The sequence below is a fragment of the Galeopterus variegatus genome, unplaced genomic scaffold, assembly GCF_000696425.1.
Source record: "Galeopterus variegatus unplaced genomic scaffold, G_variegatus-3.0.2 Scaffold18219, whole genome shotgun sequence".
In the NCBI taxonomy this organism is placed as follows: Eukaryota; Metazoa; Chordata; class Mammalia; order Dermoptera; family Cynocephalidae; genus Galeopterus; species Galeopterus variegatus.
This window is the reverse complement of record NW_007744330.1, coordinates 1-11,541: the sequence shown is the minus strand read 5'-3', so window position 1 is coordinate 11,541 and position 11,541 is coordinate 1. Positions and strand designations below refer to the sequence as shown.

The following is an 11,541-nucleotide window of genomic DNA, read 5'->3' as shown; positions in this document are numbered from 1 at the left end:
ACCATAGACTTGGTGGCTTACACATCTCTCCCAGTTCTGGAGGCTGGAAGTCTACGATCAAAGCTTAGCAGGTGCTTAATGGGTTTAGTTGAATCAGTGATGTCTCACACAAGGAAAGGGCATCACAAAAACAGCTCTCTCAGGCTCTGGTGAACTGAAGAGAGGCACAAGATTATGAAAACATTTTCTCTCTTATCTGAACCAAAATATCACTAGCAGCCAGAGAGAAGGGACTTGGCACTGGGAAGTGATGGTGCCATGCCCAGCTCTGTGGCTTCCTCCTTTGGAGTCCCAAGCCATGGCTCTCCTTTTCCCCCTGTGCTAGTGCCTATTGTGGACAAGGTGTGGGAGGGTTCGTGCAGGGCTGGTCTCGTGTTTCCTGCTATACACAGTACTCCCAAAGATCTGGTGGTATCATATTGTCACATCTCAAGCCATAGAGTGATTCTTTCCCTTGTGCCTTCTTTTTGAACAGCCAAGGACTTCATTCGGAATCTGATGGAGAAAGACCCAAATAAAAGATACACCTGTGAGCAGGCAGCTCGGCACCCATGGTAAGAAAAGTCACCCACCGTGAACCCTTTCATCCCAGGCCTCACAGGCTAAACTCTTTGGCTGTTGTCAAACTCTTTTGTCCCCTCAGGACACAGTCTTCTGGATGCACTTGTAAGGAGTTAAGTGTACAAAAGAGAGCTGTTGCTTTTTCTCTTTACAGAAAGTTTTTAAGGATCATTTTTATCGAAATTGCCAAATGAGGTGTTAAGATTGGAGTTTTATTCTATGCATTTATTACTTAGCAGTTAAATGATTTGAAGTTATATACTTTTTTCTTTTTAAGGTGCTTTTCAAATTACTGTTTCTCCCACTCTAGAGAGACTAATTGACAGTTTGTGGCATTCTGTGTGACATTTTCAGCTGTATGCTTCAGGCCACCTTGTTTCTGCGGCACTTATTAAGTTAGAACCCAGCTTCATTGTCAACTAGCTGTGACTTTGGGTTTATGCCACTTTTCTGAGTCTCAAATTTCTCATTGGCAAAACGAGAATAACAATACCTGATTTACAGGGTTGACCTAAGAAATGATGGAGCTAATGCGTGTACAGGGTTTACACAATGTCTGGTACATAGTAAATGCTCATTTAATTGTAGCTATTATTATTAAAGCACTATTAGCATCTATTTTGAAACAAATGCCAAGAGTAGTAAAATATCCAAGATAATGAAAATAAATGGACAGAACCTTGAGTTCAAGAGAAGTCCCCCCCTAAGAAGCCTCTAGAAAACTGTTCCCCTCTTCAGTCCACTATCTTCTGTGGCATTTCCTCCAGGGTTTCACATCTTGGTTAACCTCCTAAAGGGGATCTGCCTAAAGGTGGGTGCTAACCTAGTTTCACGGTATTTTAATTTATAACAGCTGTCATTTATTGAGTCTCTATTATGTTCCAGGCATTGTGCTAATTGCTTTAAAGTATTATCTCCTTTTTAATTTATAATAACCCTGCAAGGTTGGTTTTGTCTTCATTTCAGAGATAAAGAAATAGAAAGATAAAGTAACTTGGCCAGGACTACCCGGCCAGCTAATGGCCAAGCCAGGATTTCAGGCAGAACTGTCTGGTTCCAAAATGAGTGTTCCCCACTACCATGCTGAAAGAAGAAAAAGAGAAAGAAGGAAAGAGTTTGGGGGGAAAGGAAAGAGTTTTCTGAACTAGACAGTTCTGATTGTATATCATCTTGATATTTTTTAATGTCACTTTGGACAATAGGTCAAAGCATGTGATGGTAAAAGCAGTAAAGGTTTTCTTACTTTATGAACAATAGACCTTTAAAGCTGTAAGACTTCTGAGATTACTGTACCGTATAGAGGAGGAAAATGACCTCAAACAGAAGGGAAGTGACCTGCCTCCTAGTGCTTGTTCACTAGTCCAGCCTGGCTCTGTAGAAGGTGGGAAGGTGGCCAGTTAAAACCTGGTCTCTCTTTCAGCAAATGCTTTTGAAAAATCAAAGAGAGAGGTGGGTTTTACTGAAGGGGCTGGGAGAGGGGCAGAGTGGGCTCAGGGGAATGTGATGGCCATGCCAAGCCTTGCACCACGAGAAGACTTCCACCAACCAGGAGGGAGGGGATTCCAAGCAGGGTAGGCAGCCTGGGCCATGGCAGGGGGGCTTAAAACTGCACATCCATGCTCAGTGCCACAAGCACTTGGTGTTCTAGAGTAAGAATGGACAGAGGAGAGAGACAGGAGACAAAATGAGAAATGAATGCAGCCATCACAGGGTTGGGCCTGGCCTGCTTGGCTCTCCACTCATTCCCTGTGTGGGTGAGCTCCTCAACAGAACTGAGATCCTAAGTAACAACAATATGCATCCTCCAGGGCTTTGCAAGGGGTGGAATGAGATCATACCCATAACAAAGTAGAGTACCTGGTGCCTAATACATCTTCCATATATATGAGTGTACTAAGGAACTTATACATTTCCCTTTGAGCAGGGGGCCCACGTGCATTTTAGAAAGCCCCGTCTGGCTTCAGGCTGGAGGATGAGTGGCAGGAGCTGGGTATGGGAACATGGCAGGAAGGTAGAGAGGAGGCTGGCCCAGACCAGGGGTGGAGGGGGATGGAGAGGACCAGGGCACACAGAGGGAGAAGCTGCACGCACCACAGGGCACTGGGTTGGGGGGGAAGCGGGGTCTGAGATTATTCCCAAGTTTCCAGCCTAAGGGGCTGGGAGGAGGAGAATGAGCTCGGCTTGGGGCATGCTGAGCTGGAGGTGCTGGGAGCCACTGAGGTGGGGCCCTGTGGCGAATGAGTGTGTGGCTCTTGGGAAAGAGGTCACACTAGAGCAAAGACTTTCGAGTCGCCAGTCTGAGTCACGTTGCAAGAGATATTAGCCTGTGAGCTGTGTCAGCAAATGCTTCTGAATTTCAAGGTGGCTTTTTTCCCAGTGTTCTATCATTTTCACCGTGCATTTCAAAATTCCCAGGAAGTCAAACATGGGAAAATAATAAAAGCGAATGCATTTGACCCAAGCATCACTGAAACTCCCCACTGGCCTGTATTTATGACATACTTGTCTCTCTTATGTAAAATTGCCTGGGTGAAGGAGAACACAATGCAGCAGGAGCTAGCAGGAAGTGGAAAGAAGAGCCCCCTGGGGCAGAGCTTCACCAGCACCACCACTCTGGGAGCTGTGGCCTCGGCACATCCACGGTAGCCAGGGAGTGTCATCGGTTAGTCCGCACTTGCTTTTCCAACTTAATCAAGACTACCCAGGGCTAGGAGAGGCCTCAGAAATCAAGGATGCTTTCCCTTAGCCTCTTAGACCACTACAGACCAAAGAGGGCTCTTTCCAAAGCTCTTCTAGTGAAGGTAGTCAGCCCTTCTTACCAGACGTTTCCAAGCCCCTCTCACTTGAGGGCTCGCCCGGGCTAGGAGAGGCCTCAGAAATCAAGGATGCTTTCCCTTAGCCTCTTAGACCACTACAGACCGAAGAGGGCTCTTTCCAAAGCTCTTCTAGTGAAGGTAGTCAGCCCTTCTTACCAGACGTTTCCAAGCCCCTCTCACTTGAGGGCTCGCCCCTGTCTTAGTGGTGGATGGTAAGGAACCAGCAGGCTGCTTACTGACGACAGCCAAAGAACAGGGAATGGCAGTGGCCTGATGAGAGCCCATGCCCCGATCCAGGACAGCACCTTGCCCGAGCTCATTTATGCAGGCTGGATTATTCTGGACATCGAGCTCCAGTTTAATTGATAAGCAAACTAAAGTGATGAGAGAGACTGAGAGAGAGAAATTAACATATTGCAAGGAATTAAGGCATTGGCTCACATGACTGTGCAGGCTGATGAATCCAGCAGGTTGGAGACACAGCTTGAGTCTGAAGACAGTCTGGAGGCAGAATTCCCTCTTCCTCTTTTGTCTTAAGGCCTTCAGCCGACTGGATGAAGCCCACCCATATTGCAGACACCAGTCTGCTTTACTCAGTGCTTACTGATTGAAATGTTAATCTCATCTAAAAAATACTTTCACAGCAACATCCAGACTATCACTATCTGGTACTGTGGCCTAGCCAAGTTGACACGTAAAATTAACCATCGCACTCCTGAATGTTCATTGTGACCCCCTCCCCTCTTCTGGGCTCCAGCCACCTGAGCTCTAATTGGCCATAGGAATTGGGAAGCAGCCCAGGGGTCCTGCAAAGCACTGTCTGGAATGCTGCCAGACGGCACCAGGCCTATCTTCAGCAAGTGGATAGAAAAACGCAGAATCAGCCATGGAGGTGAAGTGGAGTAGACCCCAGATGAAGCACAAGGACCCCAAAGGCAGAGGAGATGAGCTGGTGGTCTGTGAGCAGAGAAAGATAGTAAGGTCGGCCACTACAAGTGTGATCATGTAAATGCCATCCATATTGTTAGGGGAGGCTGCCAACCAGACAGCAAGGGAGATGTGAGTGAGACGTGCTTACCCGTGTGTGTGTGTGGGGGGGTGTGGTGTGTGGGTGTGGGTGTGTGTGGGTGTGGGTGTGAGTATGTGGGTGTGTACAGATTTATAAAGAAGCTCTTCTGTGTCAGCAGCATTGGTCAATTCCTAGGACAACCTAGATGACCACTAAGATCCCTCTTCCAAGCTGTCACTTTGTCCCCCATGGATTTGTCACCCCACTCCTCCTGCGTGATGGAGCCACAAAGGATTACTCAAAGCCCATCTTTTCTGAGCAGTGAGAGACCCCAAAGTGGTTAATCTCCCCCCAGAACCCTCAAGTGAGAGGCATCTCTTCCTTGGGAAATTAACCCCGAATCGGGGTTTTCTTCCTGCGTTTATTTTCCAGACCAGGAAGTTACAGGAAGAGAACATAGGTGGGGTTATAATTTAACAATATACGCTGGTAACTTTCAGTGAAACAAGTCAGATGACATCCCATTAGACAATTAAGTGTTCCTATCAACAAAGGCTTGGTCTTAGCAAACATTCCTTCTCCCTCTAGCAATTTCCAGTATCTTTACATTTCAGTCAGTAACTAGTCTGTCCTTGAGCCAGCAACCTTGCTGTGCCACAAATCTTTATCTTACACCAGAGACTTTATAGCCTGAGGAAAATTTCCAGTCCTCCGCAAGGTCAATATTTGAAATTGCAAGGCTTTGGAAAACCAGGCCCTGTGAAGTACATTTGCTTTGTAGTATATTCCACATCCAAGCCTCTGTGCCTTCAGCTTTGCTGATGAATAATGATGGAGTTAGTGACACTGGGCAGCCGGGTGGCACGTGTCATCAGAGTAAACTTCCTAGCCTATTGTGAGCAGCAGTTTTTGTGGTGGCCCACTTCAGGATGGCTGTTGTGCTGTTGTGGCCGAGGTGGCTGCACTCCCCCCAGCACCCAGAAGACTACTTGACAGGGGCCTCAGGGCCACCTTCTGCCCAGCTTCACTCCTACCCAATGGCAGCACTTCCTAGGACTGTGGGACGTGAGCACAAAGCATTCCTAAGTTCACTGCAAGTTTGCATTTTCCTTACATGTGAGCCACGTGAACCCACAAAAACGGCGTGGGAAGAAGAGCGGAGGCCCCAGGCCCAGGCTTGGAGCGTGTGATGCTGCCCCTGCTGCCAGGCAGGTGGAAGCTGTGTCCTAGGCCTCCCGGCCTGTTTGGTTTGGAGCCCGGCTCTGTCCTGCAGCAGTGCTCAGTCCCAGGAATTCCATACTTCCTACCACTTTGGCTCTGTCATTTCCAAGAAAATGCTGGCCACAGACAAGTTGGAACTAGCATCCTTCTCTGAGGATGTAGCTTTTAAAAACAGTCCAGAAGGAAATATTCCCATGGGTTCTGTAGGAGAAAAAGTTAAGTAAAGATGTCTACAGCTCCCCTAACCTCTCCGTTTCTTGATTTCAGATGTATTTGCCACTCTAATATCCTATTTCTGTTTGACTGATGTGCGTCTGGGGAAAGGGGGCAGTAGACAGTTGTTGGAAATGGAAACATGGTTCACTTCAGTTACTTTTTTTTTCCTCACTGCTTTAAAACCTTTATTTTTTGTTGTGAAGTTTAGCATAGAAAAGTGCACAGAACAAAAATGTACAGGCCAATGATTTATCATAAAGTGAACACCTGTAAAACACCCCCCAAACTGAAAAAATAGAACATTCACAGCACACTCCAGTTACTTTCTGAGTGACCTCTTGGCTATGTGTTTTCCTGCTGGGAAAAGAGAGGCGTATATTTAGGGGGGAAGTTGCTTTTAGCTAGGAATATCAGACCGGAGTCTAAACTCAGGCCAGCCTGGCACAGACTGAATGTCTAGTCCATCACTTGTGTTTGCAATTCTAATGTGAAAGAAAGGCTGGTGGTTGACTTCTTGTGTGGATAAGCCCTGAGCTTGTTCCTTTCTTTTTCCAAAGCAGTTGAAAGTGGCAGTCTGTGGCTTCTGGGCTGTTCTGTGTCCAAGGCAGTCTGGGTGTGGGAGCTGAAACATTTCTTCACTTACTGGTTACCTTCCATCCAGGAAGGATGGTCCATGACTCTGGCATCTGCCCCTGAACATTTCCAAGATTTGATAAACTCTTAGGCATCAGATGCCACCCTAGAATTTACTAGTTTGGTGCTAGAGGAAAGGCAAGGTGGAACGTTCAAAGCCCAGGAAAGACTGAGAGCAGAACACAGCCTCCTCTGAACCAGGGACGGTCAAAGGGTTGAAGGTGGAGGGGGACGATGTGGCGGTCGAGAGCAGGCTATGAGTGGCCTCCAGGTAATTCATAAGACTGGAGATTGTGAGCCGAGAGAAGGGGAAGACACAAGACCAAAAGCAGAGACAGCAGAGAGAGGAAAGAGTAGAGGAGGGGGACTTGATGGAGAGGAGGTGCTCAGCAAACCTACATTCCTCCCTGCTAGTAGGAGAAGCTCCAGAACAAGCAAGAATGAAATAAAAGATTGCCCAGGACAACCAAAGACCCAGTTGAATGCAGAGTAGATGTGGTCCTTGCAGTTCTGAGAATTGCCTAGGAAATGCAGGGGTAGAGGATGCACCCAGCGGGGTTTAGCTAAGCTGGGAATCATGCCCCCAAGCACAGAGAGGGCAAAGGGTGTGAGTTGGCCCCCAGAGCAATCTTTTATTTCATTCTTGCTTGTTCTGGAGCTTCTCCTACTAGCAGGGAGGAATCAGCGGGGTTTAGCTAAGCTGGGAATCATGCCCCCAAGCACAGAGAGGGCAAAGGGTGTGAGCTGGCCCCCAGAGCAGAGGTCCTGTGGAGGCAGAGAGGAGGGTTGCAGGTACGAGGAAGCCACAGCGGGGTTTAGCTAAGCTGGGAATCATGCCCCCAAGCACAGAGAGGGCAAAGGGTGTGAGTTGGCCCCCAGAGCAGAGGTCCTGTGGAGGCAGAGAGGAGGGTTGCAGGTACGAGGAAGCCGAAGCAAGGCTGGGCAGGGGTCTGGTGGTGAAACCAGCTGGGGAGCAAGCGTGAGATTGCAGAGGGGAAGCCTTGCAGGTCAGAAGATGGTGTGGCGGGAGAAGGATGGGAAACCGAATTCCCGTTGTGTTGTCATTGTGGATTCCAGTGTTGCAGGAATTGAGGTCAAAAAAGGGAAAAACTGAGAGCCAGGTAGTGAGGTCGACCAGGAGGGTGTTGGTGCATCCTGGGGAGGGTGCAGAGCACAGAAGGTGGGATACGACTTGGGGGCATGGTGGTGACATGTGGGCTCAGAGAAGAGCCAGAGGGTGACCTAATCAGTGTGGAAGGATGGTGGCAAGCAGTTTGGGGCCTGGTGTCAGAGCCCCAGAAACCCTTCTGAAGCAGCATCTCTGCCCCTGTTTCAGGATCGCTGGTGACACAGCCCTCAACAAAAACATCCACGAGTCCGTCAGCGCCCAGATCCGGAAGAACTTCGCAAAAAGCAAATGGAGAGTAAGTCCTGATATTTTTTAAATTTTTTTAAAAGGATTTTTTTTAAGTCCTGAATTTTTATTAAATTCCCTGTGAATGTAACCACACTCATGAAACTCACCTGCAGTCTGCACATTTCTCATTTCTAAAGGTTACCGTCACCTGAGTTTGGACAAAAATCCCAGCACCTCACCCAAACAATTTTACTAATTTTAATGGAAAGTGATTAAGATTTGGAGGGTGTATCATGGTGTAAGAGGGATCAAGTGTGTGATTAAACACCTCCCCTCCGTGATGCAAAAGTAGCAATGGTGCAGAGTAAGAGCAAAGAGTTCTTTCTCTGTTGCTGTTTCTCCAGCTACATAATCCCCTTCGTCTTTCTTCACTTTGCTAGAACTTTGAACAGTTGGCTTTTATTAAAGTGACACGGAAGTGGAAGAAAACAGGAAATCTGAATTGAACCTATTAATATTTTCTGGCAAAAATTTGATGGATTTAAACCATAGAGGTTTCTTGATCATCTTCTGATTGCCTAACCTCTGTGTTCTTTTTTTTTTTTTTGTCTTTTTCTGTGTCCGGCAACGGATTGCAACCCTCAGTGTTGCCCCCGTGCCTCGCTCAGCCAGTGAGCGGGAACCGGGCTGTCTGTGGGATCCGACCCCTCGGCGGGAGCGCCGCCGCGCTTCCCAAGCGGCGCTCTGGCGCAGTGCGCCACCAGGCCGGCCCCTAACCTCTGTGTTCTTTTTTTTTTTTTTGTCTTTTTCTGTGTCCGGCAACGGATTGCAACCCTCAGTGTCGCCCCCGTACTGGACCAGGACCGGCAACGGGATCGCAACCCTCAGTGTTGCCCCCGTGCCTCGCTCAGCCAGTGAGCGGGAACCGGGCTGTCTGTGGGATCCGACCCCTCGGCGGGAGCGCCGCCGCGCTTCCCAAGCGGCGCACTAGCGCAGTGCGCCACCAGGCCGGCCCCTAACCTCTGTGTTCTGATCAGCATGGGTAATTAAGAGCTGGCCTTTCACCATGGAACACCAGTGAGAAACTGTACAGAAACAGAATTAATCCCACTGACCTACTTTATTCAAAGGAAATGCTGTTATTGAGGACAAAAGTACTGGTAACAGGCAAATAAAAACTATTTTAAAACACATTTTAAGGTGTTATAATATCATAATATGCCTTTTATTCTAAAAGTCACTTCTCTTAAATTATGGAGAGAATCGTTTTGCATTTATTTTATATATTTATGATGTCAGAAGAAAACTATTTTAGTCTCTAAAATATATTTTGATGCAGAGGGGGTTTAAGTAAATAAGTATACTTTTAGAAGAAGGGGCAATACAGCTTTTCTTTCTAGAGTATCATGAGAAAGTTTTAAGAAGTTTGAAATGCTTAGGGTACCAGGATAAATAACAGGACACAGTTGGAGTCTTCTCTAATTAGCTGGAATATTTTGTCTGCTTTTTTCCTTTCTTAAATTTCAGCAAGCATTCAATGCCACAGCTGTCGTGAGACATATGAGAAGACTACATCTTGGCAGCAGCCTGGACAGTTCAAATGCAAGTGTTTCAAGCAGCCTCAGTTTGGCAAGCCAAAAAGATTGTGCGTATGTAGCAAAAACAGAATTCTTTAGCTGGCATTTAAGACAAGTTGGGGTGGAGAGAAGGGAATGGTCATTTGCTGAGTACCTACTGTTTGCCGGGCACCTTCAGTACTTAATCTCATTTAATGCTCACTACAACCCTAGGACATTATTTTTTTTTAAATAATTTTAAAATGTAATCATTATTTAATACTCAGCCAACCCTAGGTATTATTATTTCCATTTACAGATGAGAACTCTGTGGCTCAAGTTCCACACAGCCATGACTGTCTGGATTAAGGCCCAGGCACATTCTGATCCATCTCCTTCCCCTCTGCTTTGCTCCTTATTGAGCAGTTGCTCTAAGGTGTGAGGAAGGGGTGGCCGAGACTCATGACAGACTGATCTCACTGACTTCTCATATACGTTTTTTTGACGAGGGTGATGACGATCTGAGCTCATTTATATGCAGTGCGTAGTAGTCGTATTTCATTATCCTTCATATCTAGAGGGAATATTTTATCACTGAGGGCCCACTTACACTCTTCTTACTTCTCTGTCCCGCTCCCCCGTCTGTATTTATCTTAATCTCATGTTAGGCCATTCTGGCAGCTCCTCTCCATGTCAGAGCAGTTGCCTTGATTGGCTCTCGTCTCCCTAACCACTGAGCAGGCTATCAGCTTGGTTTTGCCCTAGGCCTCACAATCCTTCCCCTCAGAAAAGGGTTTCCTTCCTCTGGAATCATCCCATCTCATTCGGGAATGTCCAGCCCTTAAATTTTCCCAAAAACTCTCCACAAGCTTCCCCTGTCCCAGCTGCATGCCACTGTAGACCCTCATTCACATTCCAACGTAGAGCCTTTCCACCTTCTGCTCAAAGGGACCCCCACAGCTGATCATTTCTTTGATGAGTCATACAATAGCTTTGACAGCAAAGCCCATCTTAAGGATTTATTTCATGGGTCTCCCTATGTCCAAGTGTGCAAAGTTCACTGGGGTCACGCTGGAGCTAAATGGCCACTGGTGCCTCCCATGTTAAGGCCTCTCGTCACCAACATATCCACCTGGGGAAAGTTTAGTGTAGCCCATGAGGAGTTTTCTAGGCCAAGGGGCTGCTGAGTTCACACAGGAACAGGTGAACATCCTTATTTCAATGTGCTCTGTGTCACAAAATGCTTCTTAGTCCAGAGTACAGACAACACATCAAGCAGGGTGTCAGAAGGGGTATCAGATTCTGTCTTCATTCTTAAAATACATACTGCACAATGAACAATCCTTATAAGAAATGACCAATTCTTATAATGACAGTATGTATTCAGCACTTAGCCCAGTGCCTAGTACACAGTAAGTGCTCAGTAAATGGAACTGATCATATCATGGTGACTAAACCATATCATTCTCAAATACAAAGTAGTTACATTTGTAATGGAAAAAGGAGAGGAGAGTGGGTGTAAGGACAAAGTATTTTGAACACAATGTAAAGTTTTCCTATGGGTAGGTAAGCATGTAGAGTCAAGTGCGTGAGAGCTTGGCCCCCACAAACCCAGCCTGCGTGACACCCTTGCAGTGGGAAGGGGAGCCAGCATCTGCCTCTGAAGCTCTGAACTACGTGTCCACTGTTCCCCTGTAGGCCTGGCACCTTCCACGCCCTGTAGTTTCATGTCCTCTTCATCGGGGGTCTCAGGAGTCGGAGCCGAGCGGAGACCCAGGCCCACCACTGTGACGACAGTGCACACTGGAAGCAAGTGACTGGCTCTGGAGATGGGGCCCAGGGAAGGGGCCAGGGAAGGGGTGCCCCGGGCTACCAGTGCCATGAGCCATGCCAGTGAGACCCCACCTTGCATGGTGCACCTTCCTGCATAGGACTGGAAGACCGAAGTTTTTTTATGGCCATATTTTATACTGCAATTCTGAAGTGTTCATTTCTCATAAACTGTACTGACTCAAGGGGAGCGGATTTAACAGGATCTGGTGCTGTACATAGGAATCTTGCGAAGCTCTGATGAACGGACCTATTTACCCTTCTCCCCAACCCCGTCCTTTCCACTCTCCTCAGTACAGGTAACCGTCTATGGTGTATTTTTTCATTAATGACAAAAAAAAA

At 47.2% G+C, this 11,541-nt stretch overlaps 1 protein-coding gene across 2 annotated transcripts; it reads left to right on the top strand.

Annotated features, from left to right (window-relative positions):
• The first annotated feature begins 480 nt into the window (after positions 1-480).
• On the top strand, positions 481-11,534 carry LOC103582861 (calcium/calmodulin-dependent protein kinase type 1D-like). 2 transcript variants are annotated; one of them, XM_008564336.1, is made up of 4 exons: positions 481-554; positions 7,793-7,880; positions 9,341-9,458; positions 11,068-11,534. In XM_008564336.1, exons 1-4 carry the CDS (start codon positions 499-501, stop codon positions 11,184-11,186), a joined length of 381 nt encoding a protein of 126 aa, XP_008562558.1. In that variant the 5' UTR covers positions 481-498; the 3' UTR covers positions 11,187-11,534. The 2 variants fall into 2 exon arrangements, with proteins under 2 accessions (XP_008562558.1, XP_008562559.1); XM_008564337.1 differs by having other exon boundaries at positions 9,341-9,462.
• The last annotated feature ends 7 nt before the right edge of the window (positions 11,535-11,541 follow it).

Coding starts and splice junctions, on each gene's coding strand:
- LOC103582861 (XM_008564336.1), top strand. CDS start 499: ATGGAGAAAGACCCAAATAAAAGATACACCTGTGAGCAGGCAGCTCGG. Junction 7,881..9,340: donor TCGCAAAAAGCAAATGGAGA/GTAAGTCCTGAT, acceptor CTTAAATTTCAG/CAAGCATTCAATGCCACAGC. Junction 9,459..11,067: donor TTTGGCAAGCCAAAAAGATT/GTGCGTATGTAG, acceptor GTTCCCCTGTAG/GCCTGGCACCTTCCACGCCC.